The sequence below is a fragment of the Protopterus annectens genome, chromosome 1.part0 (genome assembly GCF_019279795.1).
Source record: "Protopterus annectens isolate FY-2018-M chromosome 1.part0, PAN1.0, whole genome shotgun sequence".
Lineage (NCBI taxonomy): Eukaryota > Metazoa > Chordata > Ceratodontiformes > Protopteridae > Protopterus > Protopterus annectens.
The window spans coordinates 1239145429-1239164942 of record NC_056725.1 but is presented as its reverse complement, the minus strand read 5'-3'; the positions used below and the strand labels follow the sequence as shown (position 1 = coordinate 1239164942).

The window sequence follows — 19514 nt, the reverse complement described above, 5'->3', positions numbered from 1 at the left end:
ATATACACACACACACACACACCATCCCCCTTACTTGATTTTCCACAAAGATAGAGCATCCCTGAGAACTATTCCCATCATTCCTCTCCAAGGTTTGTTCCGAAGTGAATTTGAGTTAATCCACTGACTTGCCTGTTTTTTTCCCCAAATCATGGCAACAAGGCAGAGTACAGATTACACCAACTGGATATACACAGACTGTTATATTTCTACCTACACAGAACAAAGGAATTCAGGAAATGAGACCAACTGTTTGTATCTTTTTCAGATAAAAAGAAGGGTGCCACCATATCTAAGGTCACGCTTTTCAAGTTCCCTACTGATTGTATAACCTACATCTCAGAATAGAGAACTTTCAGGAAACATAAAAGGCCATTCCACAAGAGTGACAGCAGCCTCGGTGGCCTTTCAGGCAAGGTTACCCATGGATTCAATTTGTGCTGCAGCAACATGGGTAAGGCCTCATACCATTATGACTCATTACAAAGTTGAGTTGGCCTCCAGGAACAGGGCCTCCTTTGGGTCCACTGTTAGGAAGAGTATTTTCCCTTGCGCTACCCTAGAAAGAAGGCGCTAGGGATGCAGTCCCAACCAGCAATGAATGAAGGCGAGATAGGACAACATAACATTAAGATGTTATGTACTCACTATAACGTTCCATGTTTGCTGTCCATCTTGCCTTCATTCTTGCATCCCACTCTCCTTCTCCCAGTCTTTGCTCCTGGAGGATCAAGAGGTTAGTTGCCAAGTGGGCTTTTTCTCAGAATCTCTTCCTTAGTTCGTTTATTGGAACAAAGTTTTATGTCTAGACTACTAGTTATAGTATTTGCAAAAAATTATTCTTCCTGGAGCATGATGGGATAGGGTATAGCCTCAAGCCGGTGGAAGCTCTCGAGCTTTTGTATAGGGCAAGTTGGAACAGATTTTTGGTTCCGAACCCAACCAGCAATGAATGAAGGCGACATGGACAACAAACATGAAGCGTTATGGGGAGTACATAATTTCTTATTTTTTGTTCATCATTTGCACGTACTGGCCCTGTAAGTTAAATATACAGCATATTTTAGGTACAGTTCCAAAGCTCTGATGAATGGCCCTATCTAAATACACTAAAACTGTGTTTATATTTTTGTTCAAAGATACCATCATCCTTTTGTCAGTGTGAATTATTTCCTTTTATCACAAATAAAAGGCATACATTCAATTTACACAAAAGCATGTTCCCTTTAAAAAGCAAATGAAAAACATGGGTTCAGAATCTGTTCAAAGGTATTTCCCAGGGTATCATATGGCATTTTTACTTCAATTTTTTTCAGCAGATTATTCCAACACAAGACATAATGTGCCACAGCTTGCAACTGGAAAAGTCTTCTCCATGCAAATAGATAAAACTAATGACACTTCGCATCCATACTTGTAGAGTATACTACTCTAGCATCAATTCTGCATCAAGGTTCTTAAACTTGACTGGTTCATTAACTATGCACACTAATCATCTTTCCGCAAAAGAAAATAAATTTATAATGGTCGCCTTATTTAAAAAAAATAACATGCAATACAGGGAGGCCAAAGTTACTAAATAAAATGTTAAACACTGGCAAGTAAATATACCTCATGAGAGAAAGTAAACAAAAACTATTTGCAACATTAGCACAAGTATCCATGCATTTGTTAACCTTTTCATTGAAAACTCATCTTGTATTTTCATGCAGTCTGAGGGCTGCATAGAACTGCAACACAAGGGTTCCACAGCAATACAGTGCTTTATTTCCACATTTAAATGAAATAATTTGGCTTAGCATTTTATCTATTTGAAAACATTTTTAATTCTCAATTTTTAATTCTACATGAAAATAACATTTATAATTGTAACAGGAGATAAAAATCTGACAAATTAACAGAAATATAAAATTTATGTTAAAAGTAGATAATGTTGACTGCCCCACAACTGTACCCTTCCCCAGTGTATTACTAATTACTCAGTTCCAGGAAACACACGCTTGTGACTGCCTTAAAGTACTGTCGTAAACAGCAATGCGACTGTCGCAAATACATCTCAGTAATTTAATGCTACATTTTTGCAGTTTTATTTTGACTTAATGGCACTCATTTGATCCTTTCTCCATCAAGTATTTCCTGGTGTACACCAAGCGGCACAGTTAATTCATTGTATTGCAACCTCAGGAAGATATACATGGAAATGTTCCAGTTTTTGTTGCAGAAGCTTTCGTTATGACTTCAGGTTAAATCGATTGCCTTCCTTTTCACCTGCTCCTCCCTTCCTCCGACACTCAACTGTTCAAATCAAATACAAAAAGAAGAGATGTGCTCACAATCCAAAAGAATACTTAGTAAAAATCTGTAAATGGACAATGACACCGCATTCCTCTTGCTGCTTATCCACTTTCTCCACAATGTATTACATAAATGTGAGTTGTCCCGAATGCACAAACATTATCTGGTTTCTCTGCTTTTTTTTTTTTTTTAATGGAGAGGATATTTTTCCCTTAACACTGATTTTTATTTTAGTCAAACTCACAAACTTCAAGTTTTCCTTTTTCTCTCTCTCGCTCATTTTTTAAGCTTGAGACTATGACATGAAATTGTTTAAAGGGCTTGTATTTGCCACCTGGATAATCACTGTATGTAAAATAACTAGGTAGCAGGATAACCCCATTATAACTTTAAGACCAATACCATTTAATTAGTTCAGAATGTAAATAACCATACTGAAAAAAATATAATTTCGCAAACAGAACAAACAGTAGCTATGGAAAACAATATCACTTAATTTGTGCACCTGTACCAGTTTAGGTACATTGCTTATTATACACACAAGCAGATCTTTTAAAAATAAAAAAATGTGCTGTAGATGCGACTTGAGATTAAGTGGCACAAAATAAATGCACTGTCACTTTTACTCAAAGTAGTTTAACAGCAGTTCCTACTGTGGTAACCTTGCTACCCTCCCCCACCACAATGGTTTAAAATAAGCAACATCATTTGACAACTTTGATGTTGGGTTACTGAAATGTGCTAGCTAATTTTACCATTCCGCTTACCATCTCGGGCTTGAAAACAGTCTTAATCTCCTGTCCTCAGATGTTGACCTTGAGAGAACAAAGGTCGCAGGTCAAAACAGACTGACCTTAAAAGAGCTGGGGCATTAATTCATGCCTGAAAGAACACCATTTCACAAAAGAAAAAAAATGCCAAAAAGTAAACAGAAAAATCTTGACAAACATGAGGACCTATTAATATACTCTGCTCCATTTACTGGAAATACCAATAAATTTGTCTAATACCAAAGCCATTTAAACATGTGACACCAAATGGTAATTTTTATCTCTACTGTTCTCTTTGGCTGGTAAAATCCTTCATAGAGACGATGGCAAATGCAGTGGTAATTTCCGGATGCTGCGGCAAACATGCAACATCAGCAAAAAATGACAGTTTTTCACAGATACCACTTGTAATGAGATGATGAACTTTATTATTAATATACTCAGTAAAAAATATTTTACATGAGTTTTTATGTGGATTCGTTTACTAACGAGAACGTACAGAAGCTCATTATAAAAGTGAAGACTACATATCTACATGGCTTCCTGCAGAGGAAGGCAACCTCATCTTGACGACTTGACAAGAGAACATGACAAGAAACAAAGCTTGCATGTTGGTAAGCATTTGTCAAATAAAAGAGTTAAAAGGCTTAGCAAATGAAAACTGAAAACCCATTCCAAAGATGTGATTTGGTAACCTCCTTAACATTTAATATTTATGTGCAACCCACAACTCAGTTTATGGCAACAAAACACCGTACAATCAGAAGGTTTTAGATGTCAACTTGCAAAGAAATTGTCTTGTATGAAACTGGTGGACTGACGCTTAAGAAGTTAAAATTGGATTTCAAAGAACCAGAGGTGTATTATTTGGTCTGCGAAAGATCCCATATATTATTTTGCCCACTCTTGGGCATTATTCAAGCTACCTTTACCATCTTCGTCAAACATTAACCTCATTCAATTGTCTGGTCCTTGGGTTTTCTCAGACATCTACACCAATCAGAGTTAGTTAGCCTTGTGTGATAAGGTGAACCCTGGAAACGAGTTAGGGGTCACTAAAAGACTGGCAGCACTGGGATTACTAAAGTCAGTAATCCCCCCAAAAAAGCAGCAACCCTGTTAGTAAAAGTTTCATAACTTACTTAAAAATGAGACACATGCTTTGCAACATAAGCTGCACCAATTTATTAGGCAGCGTAGCATACATGATACCACCTTAGGAAGTAGAGCAAAAAACGTCATCCTCTCTCCCAAAGTGAGCCATGTGGTAAAGAACATTTATTTATTCTTTCTTTTTGCTAGTCTGTCTCTCAACATCCCGTTCACCAGCAAAACAGTATAATGGTTTATGTCCTGGGGTGCTATGCCAGAAACCTGGACTAAAATCCTATCAGAACCCACTCCAGCACTGCATAAAAGTGGAGCAAGTTGCTTCTTTAAACTGCTGATTCACTTCTTAGAAAATGGACTTCTAGTTTCACTTGCCATTGGCACACATCTAGAAGATTATTAACATAATGATCTTCCATCGCTATGACAGCAGTATAAATGAGGTAACATTGCTTCTACAATTGATGTCTCCAGTAAGTATAGCTGCCTCATGCAGTTCCTCTGTGCCACTGGCCCCGCCCATCCTGCTAAAGGCACCCAGTGGAACCAAGGCTGATTTTGACCCATGCATACATTCACTCAGTCTGAAATGCTTCAAATCCCTTTAAAGCTGCATATCAGAAAGCCTGAAACTACTGTTTCCAGTACAGGGATACACACACACACACACACACACACACACACACACACACACACAATTTACTGGGAAGCCAAGCTATCACTCTATACCACGCAAGAAACAGTGAAAAATGTAACACATTATACAGAATTTTCTATTCAGCTGTAGTTCTGGTGCAAAAAGTTGGACATAATCATTGAAATCTGCCTGAGCTTACAAAATAAACTAATGCTTTCACATTCAAAAGTAGGGAAAAAAATCAATATTTATTTCCCGCGCTAATGTCTAGATAAATATTACTACACAAATGAGGATTAGGGAAAACAAAATCATCTGGGGAGGGGGGTGGTGAGATCTGACCAAGAAAAGTTAATATACTTAAATGTATATACCTATGTACACTTCAGAATACAACTGGTTTAAGGTATTCAGTTTTTTTTTATAACTTTATATATAGAAAGAACCCATTTCCAAACCCTGGACATCATTGGAACAGTACTGCTTCAGTCATTCATGTCTGTCAAAGATACTCTTGTTACACCTGCAATCTATCCAGGCTACCATCATCTTTAGCTTGTATGGGTTTACTTGGTGGGACTGAAAGTTCTTTTTAATTATCCCAGATACTTTCACTACTGCTGAAACTGGGTGGCCCAGCTCTACACTGATCTGGTTTCTGCCTGCATGTTATGATGCTTCTTGGCACACAGGACACTGCAGTCGGCAAGAGTGACCAACTCAGTAATACTAAGGTTGTTCTTTTTTCCCTTTTAATTGGGATTAAAGCATATTTCACATACAAGACATACTTTATGGTTTTATATTACTTTTATTTTTCTTGTCAGCATTCCTATATCCCTAGACTTTAAATGCGCTGTTACAAACTTCTTCAGTAATGCCATGGTTAACTGTTACCTTTGCTTGCACTGTCCTAGGTATTATTTCTTGCTTGCATTGTAACTAGGTCATGGATAAAAGTGTGGGGGGGGGGGGGCTTAATGGTTCAGTCCAACCACTTGTCCATACTAAATAAACAATGAAAGCCTTTCTTTAGCCACATAAATGCATTCAATTCATTACAGTCATTTGCTGTTTTGTTACATTTTCAACATTAAAGAATAATTCTGTGCACAAATCTGCTGCAGTCTTCAGTTTCTCCTGATAAGCAGGATAAGACGAACTGAAATGGAGGTTTATAAAATGAATAAAAAAAAAAGTTGCTATGAAAACTGTGCACAGTGATTTAAAGAAGTACTAATTTACATAGATATAGCAGTAATGTATAACAGAAATTGAATATACTGATTTAATCAAATTTTGATTATTACCAGGGCACAGCTCGAGGCTTTGTGTAAAGGTTAAGGTTCATGTTAATGATGGATGAATAGCTTGTTCCATCTCGAGTTCAGTTCTAAACATTTTATCTTGTAAAATGGGTAAATATTGTCACATGATCACTAACAAAGGCACATTATAATTATGGATATCCATTCTGTAATTAAACAATAAATCATGAAAGGCTGTGAGCCATGATAGTGTCATGCATGGAGGGGGGCAAGCTTTGTCAGATGACAAAGATGGTATCAAGAAGTGACCTCTGTAGTACAGAGATCATTAACAGAAGAATCCTCTTAAGATATGAAGGGCTTTGTCAGTGTGTAGATATGTGTATGCATGCACATTTATGCTCATGTATATTCTTACATATAAGGTAGCACAGAATCTTCACTTGCCCTTTGAATGTATGGCTGTTTCACTTCTTTTTGGTAATGTGAGCCATGGCATACAGAATCTGGACAAAATTACACATTTTTGTGTTTTAAAGGTATTAATGGGACTCTCTCCTATTATGACCCTCTATAGAAGAGGTTGAAAACATACATCGCAACAAGCCCTGAACTGCAGCAACTTCAGTGAAAACATGGCATGCAAATTTTACTTCAAATAATAATAAAAAAAATAAATGTGTGTGTGTGTGCACGTGTGTGTTGCAGCTGACTTCATTCAACTGCAGTAGCAGAGTAAAGCCTTTTGTTTAGCCAATAGGCTTAAGCTTTCTATACTGTTGAAAAACAGTCAACAAAACTATAAATTCAGCTACAATCAAAGTGGGGTGATAATCTTGACACTAAAATATGATCTGCACATATGCAGCACCATTTCTAAATGTGCAAACTAAATATTTTCTTTAATCTTGCTCTGTTCTACTACTTCTGAACATATTCAGAAAGAACACTCCTTAGCCACACTATGTACTTAGGAAATAATACTCCCTATCCATACTGTTGGTTTTAACTATGGATGCGTTATACATAAGCAGCTGGCAAGAAGGGGTGGAACTGGCATTCTTTAATACAATGCATTATTTATTCATATATTTTATCAAAAGACACTAGCATGCAGACCAGTTTGGGACGCCGGGCTGTTTGGCCTTTCGGCTAAACTTACCCAACTCTACAAACCTAACTTGCTGTGCACTTCTAACTGCCTAAAAACAGTCGCGCTGCAAAGCGGAGGTCTATTTATTTATTATGATCTATACAATTCCCTCAGTCACTGTACTTAAAATACTTACAAATGAATGCCACATATGCCTGTAACCTTCATTCTTACAATTTTACCTGTATGATTTGCCAAGCTGGTTACTGTGGCACATCACAAAAAGAGTACTCCGTTCAGAAGGGGCAACTGAAACTCTCCTCCAAACCCAACTCTGGCAATCATGCTATTAAATTAGTACTAATACTGTCATAGATGGAACCCCCTCGAAGCACCGGGCTGGCTAGAATGATGGATTTTCTAATACTTCATTATAACAAACACAGTATGTTTCACTACAGAACATTAGGTTTTAGAAACATGAAATGTAGAGGAATACTTAGACATTTTACTACAGTGAAACAACTCTGCAGTAAACACAAAGGAAAAACTACAGATAAGGTGAGGAAAACAACAATGATCAAAAATTAGACCCCACTGACTAATCCATGGAAACTTGGATAGACATATGGTCTGATACTTAAAGGCTTACTACAATATTACAATGGAGTAACCAGTTTCTGCTAGCTACAAAATATCATTACACCAGAATAAGTCACTTACTCTTGCAGCAAGTCTTTTAGTATGTGGTCCTACTGAATGAGAGATTGTGCCAAATTAACGCCTCTAATTTATCTCAAACAATTAAAAGTTAGTTCTAAAACTTAGCACCAACAAATGATATACAGCTGGCAAAGATTAGGCAGACTTGCATAACCATCAAATGACAGCTAAAATAATGAGATTACATGCCTAATAAAGTACATGTTTATATGAATTAATGATAGTTTTACTAGACAACTGTAAAGTTATTTAACAATTACTGAATTGGGTATATCAGAATTTACCTACAAATGGTGTGGCTTGATCACGAGGGCAAAGCCCAAGTAATTAACAATGCCAGCTCTGGGTAAATCCTGAAACACACAGGTGTGGATTATTGCTATTCTATAACATTATTTAAGAAAGACATTGTTTACCTTTCCTAAATAATGTCTTTGTATAACGACACTTCAGTCTTTCTCCCCTTTGAGTTCTGTATGCTGATGTACTGTGAATGCATACAGAACTTGCCTTCCCACACTTGCACAATGCATCAGTGTAGTGCAGGAGAAGCAATGGCGAAAGAAAATCTTCATTGTTGTTTTTACAGTAAAAATTTTATTTTTTTTTTTTTTACATGACACAGCACAGAAATACAAAGAAAATCAGGTAGGTTTATTTCTTTAGTTTTGCAGAATGTACCCCAGCATATGCCAATAGAAAATCTGGTCTCTCAATGGCACTTAAGTGATCAGAGATTTTTGTACTGGTATATACTTGATTTACAATGCTGGCTGGGTAACAGTGTGCTCATTTTTGAGTACCAGTGAGCCATTACTGCATAACTTAGATTCAAGTTTTGAATTTATGTCCAAAGGTTCGTTGCATAAACTATGTTTCTGTCTGTAGCCTCAATAAAACAGATTAGCATTAACAGGGAATTGTAGACAAGTAAAAAGGCTTAAATAAACTCACTAGGCATCATCACTTTGGTGGAAAATGATTAACTGCAAATATATGGATTGTATGACAAATGAGAAGCAAGTTTACATAAAATGGGTAGCAATGCAGGTGGTGAATAGATGCCTTCACATCCACCATATAACATTCATACACAGCACAATTGTACAAGATCATATCATAACAGGAGATGCCCCACTTCTCACTGTTGCAGTACTCCTTATACCTGTTATATCCCATTGAGCACAGCCTAAAATCCGGCCAGCATACCAAAGCCTTTACACCTTCTCAGCATTATATGGCAACATGTCTTATACTCAAGACATAAGGTACACATGCAATGTAGAGAAGTCTAATCCTCAGACCTGAACTGCCCCAGGAGAATCATATCAACCCCAAAAAAACAACATCATGCCATCCAAGAAAGGGAACAGAAGGAGATACAGGTGAAAGGAAGAAACCCCTCGGCCAGCTGCAGAACAGAAAAAGGGGAGAGGAGAGAGGGACTGAATGCTGCAATGGTGCGGAGGAGGACATCTACTTCTATGGTAAGATCGTACACAACCGTACTATGTCTTTCTTATCACTGTTGCAGTATTCCTTATACCTGGGAGAGTTCAAAAGTTACTGCAAAGTATGGGAGGAGGAGGAGGCAGAGAACAGGCCTCCATAAATCCATGAAGGATAGCCCTAGCAAATCCTGTGCTAGCCCTGGAAATGACATCCAACTTATGTTTGGCAAAAGTATGGACAAAAGACCAAGTAGCAGCTTCTAAGATGGGTCTAGGATCTGGACCCTTAAAAAAAGCACTAGAAGAGGCTACCACCCTTGTAGAGTGAGCACGAACAGAAAAGAGGAGCTGCTTGCTATGAAAAGTATAACAAAAGGAAATGACCTAAGAGATCCAGGAGATGCCTTGCTTAGACGCTTCAAAACCCAATTTCCTGATATAAAAGGAAACAAAGTTGCTCAGACTTTCTAATGTATTTTGCCTTATCCAAGTAACATCTGAGCTGTGTATGTAAATCCAAAGAGTGTAGTATCTTCCCACTAGCAGACTGTGGAGAAGAAAAAAAGGAAGGAAGAGGAATACATTAATTCAATGACAGATCATTAAAGCCACTTTGGGCATAAAAGGAGGATTAATATGAAGAGACATACTGTTCTTGTGAAAAACCAAAAATGGAGGAACCCCCATGAGGGCTTGAAGTTCAGTAAGTCTCTTGGCAGAAATAAGAGCCACCAACAATACAGGCTTCCAAGTACAATGTTGCAGAGAAGAACAGGAAGGCTCAAAATGGGACAGAGAAATTTTCAAGAACAAAATTAAAGTCCCAAGAAGGAACAATAGGCTTTCTTGAGGACCTTACATGAAGGAAGCCTTTCAGAAATTGTTTGACTTCAAAACTAAAAGCCAAACATGGACTCAATGGCCAACAGGCAGAAATGGCGTAACAGAAGAATATACCAACCAAGTATTAAGCAATTCACGCAAATAAGAAAGGACCATAGGGAACCACCATAGAAAAAGGGTTCTGGTCATGCTAGAGACACCAGATAGAAAACTCTCTTCCATTTAGCCACATAAGATTTTCTAGTAGTGGGTTTTCTGGCCTCCTGCAAAAACTGAAGCATGTCTGCAAAAAAATGGGGCCTGAAAGTAACCAAAATCCTATCACCCAAAGTGTCATTGGAAGTGTGAACAGGGGAGGGTGGAAGAGAACTCTTGACTTGTTTGAGAATATCCATCTTGTGAGGTAATTTATGATAATTGCCTCTGGCTAGGTGAAAAAGAAGGGGGGAAAATAGTGTGGTATAGACCAAAAGGGAAGTACCAGCAAGATTTTGGGTATGTCGCATATCATCTTGTGCAAGATCCTGCGAAGGAGGACGATAGGCATACAGGATTATCCCATTGCAAGAAAAAGACTCGTCATCCACTTTCCAGTGGACTTGAAACTTAGTAACAGAGCCAAGAAAGTTGTCTGTTCAAAGGGGAGGCAAAAAGATCTACTTGAGGAGTTCAAAGGGGAGGCAAAAAGATCTACTTGAGGAGTACCCTATTCTGTGAAGCATCCATTCATTCCTGAACTTGGTCAAAGTCAGCTACTAGTTTGTATTATGAAGGGATGTGAACCACTTAAAGATCCAAATGATGTCAGATTGCAAAACACCAAGCCTGAAGGGCCAAGCCTATAGAAATACGATTTTTTGCTCCCTTGCTTGTTTATGTACTACATCATTGTGGTATTGTCTGTAAAAACCTTTAGAGGACCTGGAAACCAAAGGGAATGAAAGCGCTGAAGCACTAGAATTTAATTCCTCATCTTTTTGATATTGATAGGGTCCAATATGTGTGGAGATCAAACACCATGGACTTCAGACCATTGGATGAAGCATCTGTGTACAGCTCTAGAAGGAAGGGGAACCTGAAAAGATGGACCTGGATTTAGAGAGATTTGCTGAATCCATGAATAGAATTTGAATTTCAGACAGTGTAAACGTGGGATTGGAAACTCCAGACAGTGGCAGTGGCAGTGTTGGAGCCAAACAGTCTTGAGATACCACTGGAATTTTCTTATGTGGAGTCTGGCAAATTAATTATGGGGATGGTGGCTGCCATGAACCCCAGGTCTTGGAGAAATTTCCTTGCAGGAAGAAATAGAACAGTAAGAAGAAACTGGAAATAAGCAGTCAAAATGAGGACTTTGGTTTTCAGAAGAGAAGCCAACTTTGTAATGGTCTGAATCCTGGATCCTGAGGAGTCATCATCTCTGATTTTTTCAGATTGAGAATGAATCCTACACTGCACATAGAAGTGCAGATCCTGAAGCAGGAACTGCTGCAAGAGGGCTTGAATCAGACATTTGTCCAGATAAGGGAATATCTGGATTCCCTGAAGTCTGCAGAAAGCTACCACAGGAGCCATATATTTGGTAAATAGTCTTGCAGGTGTAGAAAGACCAAAAGGCAAAGCACAAAACTGGTAATGAAAGGAATAAACAGAGAAACAAATGTTTCCTGAAGAGAGAGTGAATAGAAATATGGAGCAAAGCATCATCAAATCCAGGGAGACAAGGAAAGGCTTAGGAAGGAAAAGAGGGGAAAAGGGTCCGAAGAGACAACATCCTAAAGGAAGATACCTTGGGAATGACATTGAGAAAGGCCAGGTGCAGAATAGACCTATACATCTCCTTCCTGGGAACAAGAAATATTATGGAATAAAAACCTGTTCCCTTTTGAGACAAGGAAACAGGGTGGTATGGTTCCCTGTTCTGCCAGATCCCATAGGACCAAAGGAAAATGATGAAGATAGCAAGGAGGAGGCTGAATAAGACCAGAAAATGGAGGAAGGGACTTCCAGGACAAAGTATGTTGGATGATAGAGAGAACCAAAGTATCTGTGGTTATCTGTTGCCTAACGGAGAAGGAGGCAGAGATAAGGGGAAAAAAGTTTTTTGGCCTCTAGAACTCTGAGTGAGATTATCTGGTAAAATCCACTCAAACTCTCTCATCTCTAGCAGGTTGTCTAGGCTGCCTATGGGCCAAGTAAGACTTTGAAGGACAGTCTCCCTGGAACGTAGATGCATGTGAAACAAAAATCTGTTTAGGTCCTGCATAACCTTGCCCTTATCCTGCAAGGTTTTAAACAACTCTGCTGCAGCAGTATTCTGATTATGTAAGGGATAATCTAAACGTCTGACTTTAATATCCTCAGGTAAAGCCTGCAAGTGCAACGAGGAATATCTCCTCATGATAGAACTAGACATGCAGGTGTAACCAAATGTAGCTGCCCTATTGGGAGTCAGCATTAAAGCTGCATTTAATGGAACAGCGAGCTACCTGACAGGCAGAACTCAGTAGAGAAAGAGCACAAGTCTTACTGTCCAAATCAGACATGTCATTCACCCCTTCTCCCAGCTGAGATAGAACAGCTAGGCCATATCTAGTTATATAGGTTTGATAATTAATGGCCCTAAAAGCCAAACTAGCAGAAGTTTACACTTTTTTCCTATACCTCTCCATAGCACAGCTGTCCCTTGTCAGAAGGCAGAAGCTTGGAAGAGGAAAACACTGTAGGATCAGAAGATGGACTTTTATAGAAGTATTTATGATCCTCAGGTACCTTACAAAATCTGTCTGGCATCTTAAGGGCCAAAGGTTGACAGTCAGGAGACGGAGATGCTGCTACAAATGTGTCCAACAAGGCAGCTGCGACTGGAGGGACTGCAGAAGGTCTGGATGAGTCTATTTGTAAAAGTTCATAATACCTCTTTTGAGCCTATGATATTTGGGAACAATCCCATTTTAAAGTGTTCCAGCACATGAACCACTTTACCCCCAAAGGATAATTCCTCAAAAGCAAAATCAGGGGATAAAGAACCCTCTTCACCAGGCCCCAAGGCTAAGGGAGAGTGCATTTGTGAGGAATATGTCAAGGATTCTTTATCAGAGTCCAAGCCCTCATCAGAAGCAGCAGAACCCCATATGCCTCTTAGATGGAGTGGAAGACTGGGGGGAGGGGTTTGGTATCAGGAACAAAATTTCTGAGGGGGTTTCAGAGCCATGAGGGCATTAAACAGACACTGAGCAAAGTCCTGCTTCTCTTTGTGAGGATCCTTAGCTACATGTTTTGTTTTCTGTTTTAAGGAAACATCTGTCTCGACAAATCTAGGAGGCTCAGAGCCCTACCTTGATTTAATAAGGGTACCAAGCACCTTTTCCCCTAACTAAAAATTGGGGAATCCCCTAACCCTTCAGATATAATCAGCTATGGTTCCCCCTCAACATCTGTACCAGATGTATACAGCCTCAGCGGATGTGTCATTAAGCAGTTCTGTGTAACCTCTAGCATGGTCATGACAGAGGGAACTGGTGTCAACACCGACCTGTACTCAGGTTTTTCATCCAACCCGAGGGAGACGTTCAGTGGAGGCTAGACAGCAGCAGAATCAGTAAGTGCTCTTTTAGCATCCTTCTTAAGAGGAAGCTGAAATTCAGGGTGAGTGGATTAAGCCACGGTACACTATTCAATAACTTCAGATGCTTAAACGTACAGTTGTGTACTCTTATCATAAGTGTAGATGTTTGAGTGTATTCACTGTAGCAGTCATTACATTTGGATTATCTGCTTGCAGTTCGGCCTGATTAACAAAGTCTTGGGTCCTGCGTCGGCTGCTGTCACCTCTTCCATGACGTCAGGTCGTCAGGGATATAAAACATGCAGCCGACGCCATTACATCAGTTTTTCTTCCCCCATACGTCAGGTGCCATGTCAGGGGAGCAATTAAAAATAAAAATACAATGATATACCTCCAACAAAAAAGCAAATACACCAAAAAGGCTTTTAAGCATAGTAAAGGAAAGTAGAGGTACAGCCAAAAGAAGTTAGGGGGCTGGAGGGAGGGTAACCAGGACTGCAACAGTGAATACACTCGAACATCTACATTTATGTAAGTGTACACAACTGTACTATGTTCTTCGTGTTTCACTGTTGCAGTCATTACATATGGGTAGATTCCCAAAGCTATGGTTGGGAGGAGGAATTTAGATAGCATTAGGACCAGCTATAAGGCCCTGCAAGACTGCAGGGGCAAAGCCAGCTCTGGATTTAGAGAAAAATTGGCAAATGATAATGTTTGGTGAAAGTATGCACATAACTCCAGGTAGCAGCTTCTAAGATGTCCCTGGTAGGGACGTCTCTAAGAAAGACTGTAGAGGTAGATGCAAGCCCTGGTGGAGTGAGGTCTGATCCCCTGGGGGATAGGTTTTCCATGGTGCTTACAGCAGAAATTAATGCAATGGCCTATCCATTTAGAAATGGTTTGCTTTGAAACAGCCTTCCCCTCTGCTCCTGCAGCAGATGCCACCAGCAGTTGTTTAGATTTCCTTTGAGGTTTAGTCCTGTCCAAGTAGAATCTAAGTTGTCTGTGCACATCTAAGAAATGCAGTATCCGTTCCCCATTTGTTCTGTGAACTGGGAAAGAAAGTTGGTAAATGAATAGACTAAGAGCCACAATGGATACTACCTTGGGCATGAGGGATGGATTGGTTCTGAAGGACACCCTGTCCGCATGAAAGATGATGAAAGGCTCCACTGCCATAAGGGCCTGTAATTCAGATACCCTTCTAGCTGAAGTGATTGCTAAAAGGAAAGCTGTTTTCCAAGAAAGAAATTTAAAGTCTGCAGTAGCAGCTGGCTCGAAAGGAGGTAGAGTGAGTTTCTCTACAACAAAGTTAAGGTCCCAGGCTGGGGTTGGAGCTCTCCTGGGTAGTCTCAAGTTTTTGGCCCCTCTGCGGAACTGCTTGAGCAGTGGATGAGAGAAGAGGAGAGGTTCTGTGCTATAATGAGCTGAAATGGCTGAGGCGTGGATTTTAATGGAGGAAAAAAGACAGGCCCTTGTGAAGCATCTCCGTTAAGAATTGCAAAATCTGAGGTAAATTGGGTGCTGCTGTGCTCATCCCTTGAGACTGGTTGCAGGCACAGAATCTTTTCCATTTTTCAGCATAAGACTTTCTAGAGTACTAGGCCTCCTTGCCTCTAAAATTATATCCATCACAGGTTTACTGAGGGATGCTTGAGGAAAGATTATGTAATTAGCCAAGCTGCAATGTTCCGTGTTAGAAGCTGAGGGTGCAGAATCTGATTCTCCTGCTGAGACAACAGGTAAGGAGTCTGAGGCAGGTGCCATGGGGATAACCGTGACACACTGCGCAGGAGGGGGTACCCAGTGTTGGCGTGGCCAGTCTGGAGCAATCAAAATCATCCTAGTCCTGTTTGATTTTTAGTAGTACTTTGGAAAGCAGAGGGGGGAAGGCATAGACTGAAAGGTTTTTCCAGCTGAAGGACAGAGCATCCACTTGCCAGGCTTGCTTGTGGGGAGTCCTTGTGCAAAATTTGTCCAATTGGTAGTTCTGGGGAGAGGCAAACAGGTCTACATCTGGGCTTCCCCATTTGCTTGTCAACATGTTGAAAATAAAGAAGTTATGTACTCACCATAACGTTCCATCTGAATAGTTTATACTACATTTTTCTGCAACCTGTGGGTATACGGATCCGTATTCGTATCAGATCCGGCAACTTTTTTTCTAGCATCTGCTCCAAGCTCCGAGCTCCTCCCCTTACCCATAATGCCCTACCATCTCCTATCTTCCCTCAGATCGAGTTTGCTGCAACTAAAAACAAGCAACTCAGCCCAATGAACCAAACCTCAAAAGACAGGACAAGGTCCGGGAGATGGAGGGAGGGAATGTTGCAGAAAAATGAAGTATAACTACTCAGATGGAACGTTATGGTGAGTATATTAACTTCTTTATCTGAAGTAGTTAACTTCATTTTATCTGCAACCTGTGGGACAGAGTCCCCAGCTACTCCAATCCTGGGAGGCCTTTATGGAAGGATATTCCTGAGCACCGGCGAGCCAAAGGATGCTCTACTCCTAGAAATCAGATCTAATTTGTAATGGGAAATGAAGGTATGTGAACTGGCCCAGGTCGCTGCTGCAAAAATGTCGTCCAAAGGCACCCTAGACCAAAAGGCAGCAGAAGTCGCCATGGACTTGGTAGAGTGAGCCTCAACAATACCAGGAGGAGATGAACCTTTTGCTTTGTAGGCATGTGAAATACAAAGAGTGATCCATCTGGCCAAAGAAAGTTTGGAAATAGCTTTTGCCATAAATGCTTTGGAAAAGGAAATTAACAATTGGTCAGTCTTGCGGAAAGACTTCGTTCTGTGAAGATAAAAACAAAGCTAGCTAACAAATTAAGTTTGAATTCACCTTTATTTTGGAAGTTAGGGAAGAAAACGGGCAGATTAATGGACTGGTTTAGGTTTGCTTCAGATGCCACTTTGGGTAAGAAAGAAGGATTAGTGTGGAGAGAGATCCTATCTGTGTGGAAGACCAAATACGGAGGCATGGTAGACAGAGCTTGAAACTCAGAAACCCTCCTAGCAGATGTAATGGTGACTAGGAAAGCGGTCTTTCAGGACAAAAATTTCAAATCCACCAAAGCTGCAGGTTTGAAAGGAGGAGCCACCAATGCCTGTAAAACAAAGGTAAGGGCCCAAGGAGGCACGGAATCCTTGACAGGTGGACGTAACAGAAAAGTACCTTTAAGAAAAGCCTTACAGAGCCTAGAGGAGGCTAAGGCAATGTTGCCTTCACCAACGTGAAAACTGGAAATGGCTGCCAATTGAACTTTCACTGTGGAGGAACTAGCTCCTTGCTGAAAAATGCCAGACAGGAAATCCAACACCGCTGGAACATGGGCTATAAAAGGATCTAGTTTTCTCTGTGAGGCCCAAATGGAAAAGCGCTTCCATTTACTGCAATTAAGTTTCCTAGTGGAGTCTTTAGGAGAAGCTACAAGAATGGATTTTACCGAGGATGAAAGTCCAGCAGTCCTGGCAATCAATGGAACTGGAGCAACCAGGCTGTCAGCTTGAGGCTGCCCAGATCGGGCGGATGGGAGATTAGATCTGGGCAGGGATCCAGAACCCACGGGGGAGCTAAGAGATGAGACCACAGGAATGGGAACCAAACCTGACGAGGCCAGAATGGGACAATGAGGATCACTTTGCAATGCAGTTGGCAAACTTTCTGAAGAAACTTCGGAATGAGTGGCAATGGTGGATAAGCATATAGAAGCCCGGGGGGCCAAGCATGGACTAGAGCGTCTCTGGAGAATTCCCCTGGTGAAGGAATAAGAACAAAGAACTCACTGCACTTCGTGTTGGAAGGAGATGTGAAAAGATCGCAGCAAGGCTGACCCCATGCAAGGAAGAAATCCTCTGCTAATGACTGCTTCAGAGACCATTCGTACGGCATCAGAACAGCCCGACTCAATCTGTCCGCTAAAATATTGGAACACCCCAGGATGTGCGTTGCCATCAGAAACCGACCGATGGAGATAGCCCATTCCCACACTCTCATGGCCTTGCGACATATGGGGTAGAATCTGGCTCTCCCCTGCTTGCTGATATACCAGACAACCGACATGTTGTCTGACTGAATTGCAATCAGTCTGAGATGAAGGACAGTGTGAAAGGCTTCCAACGCTAAAAGCACTGCCCTCATCTCTAGAACATTTATGTGCAACTTGGTCTCTGACTGGGACCACATGCCTTGGACTGCCCTTCCCAAACAGTGTCCCCTCACCCGAGTTGGGAGGTATCCGTGGTCACTGTGGCTTGGACTGGAGATGACGCAAAGGGGCGTCCTTCTGATATCTCCAGTGAACTTAACCACCAAAGAAGAGACGTACTGCAGACGTGACTGATCTCGATCGAAATTTCCATGGGCAGGTCTAGCCAAGAACACTGAACAGCCACAGTCCACTGAAGAACCCGCATATGAAGGCGCGCACAAGGGAGTACAGATATGGAGGCAGCCACAGAGCCCAGAGCCCGGAGAACCTCGCTCGCCTTTGGAGACTTGGAGTTCGCTATCTGAGCTTTGTGGCACCTGAGGTGTAAGATACTGTCTGGAGTTAAGAATACTTTCATCTGCAAAGTGTCTAGCCGTGCCCCAATGAAGTCTAGAACTTGTACTAGTTGCAAATGGGATTTCTGAACATTGACTAATTCCCAGTAGATCTGCAAACCAAATGAAATAATCACGGGCCAGACACAGATGATGCTTGCTGGGCGCAGCAAAGAGCCAGTCGTCCAGGTATGGAAACACCTGAATACCCAGGTGAGCTGCTAGAACTGCCATTACACCTTGGTGAACATCCTGGGGGCTGTGGTGAGACCAAAGGGTAGGGCTCTGAACTGAAAATGACTGGCTCCCAGCCAGAAGCGCAGAAACCTCCTGGAGCTTCTGTGTATTTTGATGTGGTAGTAAGCATCCTGGAGGTCTAACGAGCACATCCAGTCGCACTCTCGGAGATAAAGTAGAATGGACTGTAGGGTGACCATCCGGAATTTCTGTTTGGCTACACACAGGTTTAATGTTGACAGGTCTAGAATGGGCTTGGGGTCCCCCATCTTTTTTGGCACCAAAAAGAACCTTGAGTAGACGCCTGATCCGGAATGATCGGGGGCCTGTTCGATGGCTTGTTTGAGAAGCAGCTTTGAAACCTCTAGAGCTGCGGTCTCCTTGTGAGCGGGTGGTATATCCGGGAGGTGTTTTGGAATATTTGGAAGGGCAACAAATGGGATAGTGCAACCTCTGGATATTATCTGCAACACCCAGCGATTTGTCGTAAGTGACTCTCATGCCACTGGGAGTAAGGACAATCTTCCCCAGACTGCCTCCAGAGTAGGACAGTCGGGCAACCCCTCAGGGCTACTGACCAGGTGTATCAGAAAAAGGCTCCCTAGACCCAAAATTCCTGGGACCCCCTCTACCTCTGGGTCGGCGTCAATCCTGTCCCCCCCCCCCTCTGCCTCTGGGGGAATAGTTGTCCTGAGAATCCCGTGAAAACTGTGATTTTCGGAACCACATCTTCTGCCCTCTGATTCCTAGAGAAGGACCGCTGAGGGTTAGAGAAGTGGATCCCGACGACAGACAAAGCCTTCCCGTCCTTTTCGCTCTGGAGAAGTATGTCATGTACTGTCTTCCCAAAAAGGGAAGAAATGTTGTAGGGAGTGTTTATAAACGACGCCTTGAAAGGGTCCGCGAACTGACACAACCCGAGCCAGGCATGACGCCTCATGGCTATGCCTGTCCCAGCT

General features: G+C 41.3%; 1 protein-coding gene across 3 annotated transcripts in view; it reads right to left on the bottom strand.

Moving 5' to 3' along the window:
• The window catches only part of LIN28B (lin-28 homolog B), a 1447915-nt gene that overhangs the window by 560531 nt on the left and 867870 nt on the right, over positions 1-19514 (bottom strand). Inside the window, exon 5 of one of the 3 annotated variants that reach the window (XM_044065900.1) lies at positions 1765-2295. The exons of the other annotated variants lie outside the window; for them this stretch is intronic. Within the exon in view, the coding sequence (XP_043921835.1) occupies positions 2292-2295 (4 nt within the window). The 3' untranslated portion in view covers positions 1765-2291. Of the gene's footprint in view, positions 1-1764; positions 2296-19514 lie in introns of those variants that run through there. 3 annotated transcript variants of the gene reach the window in all.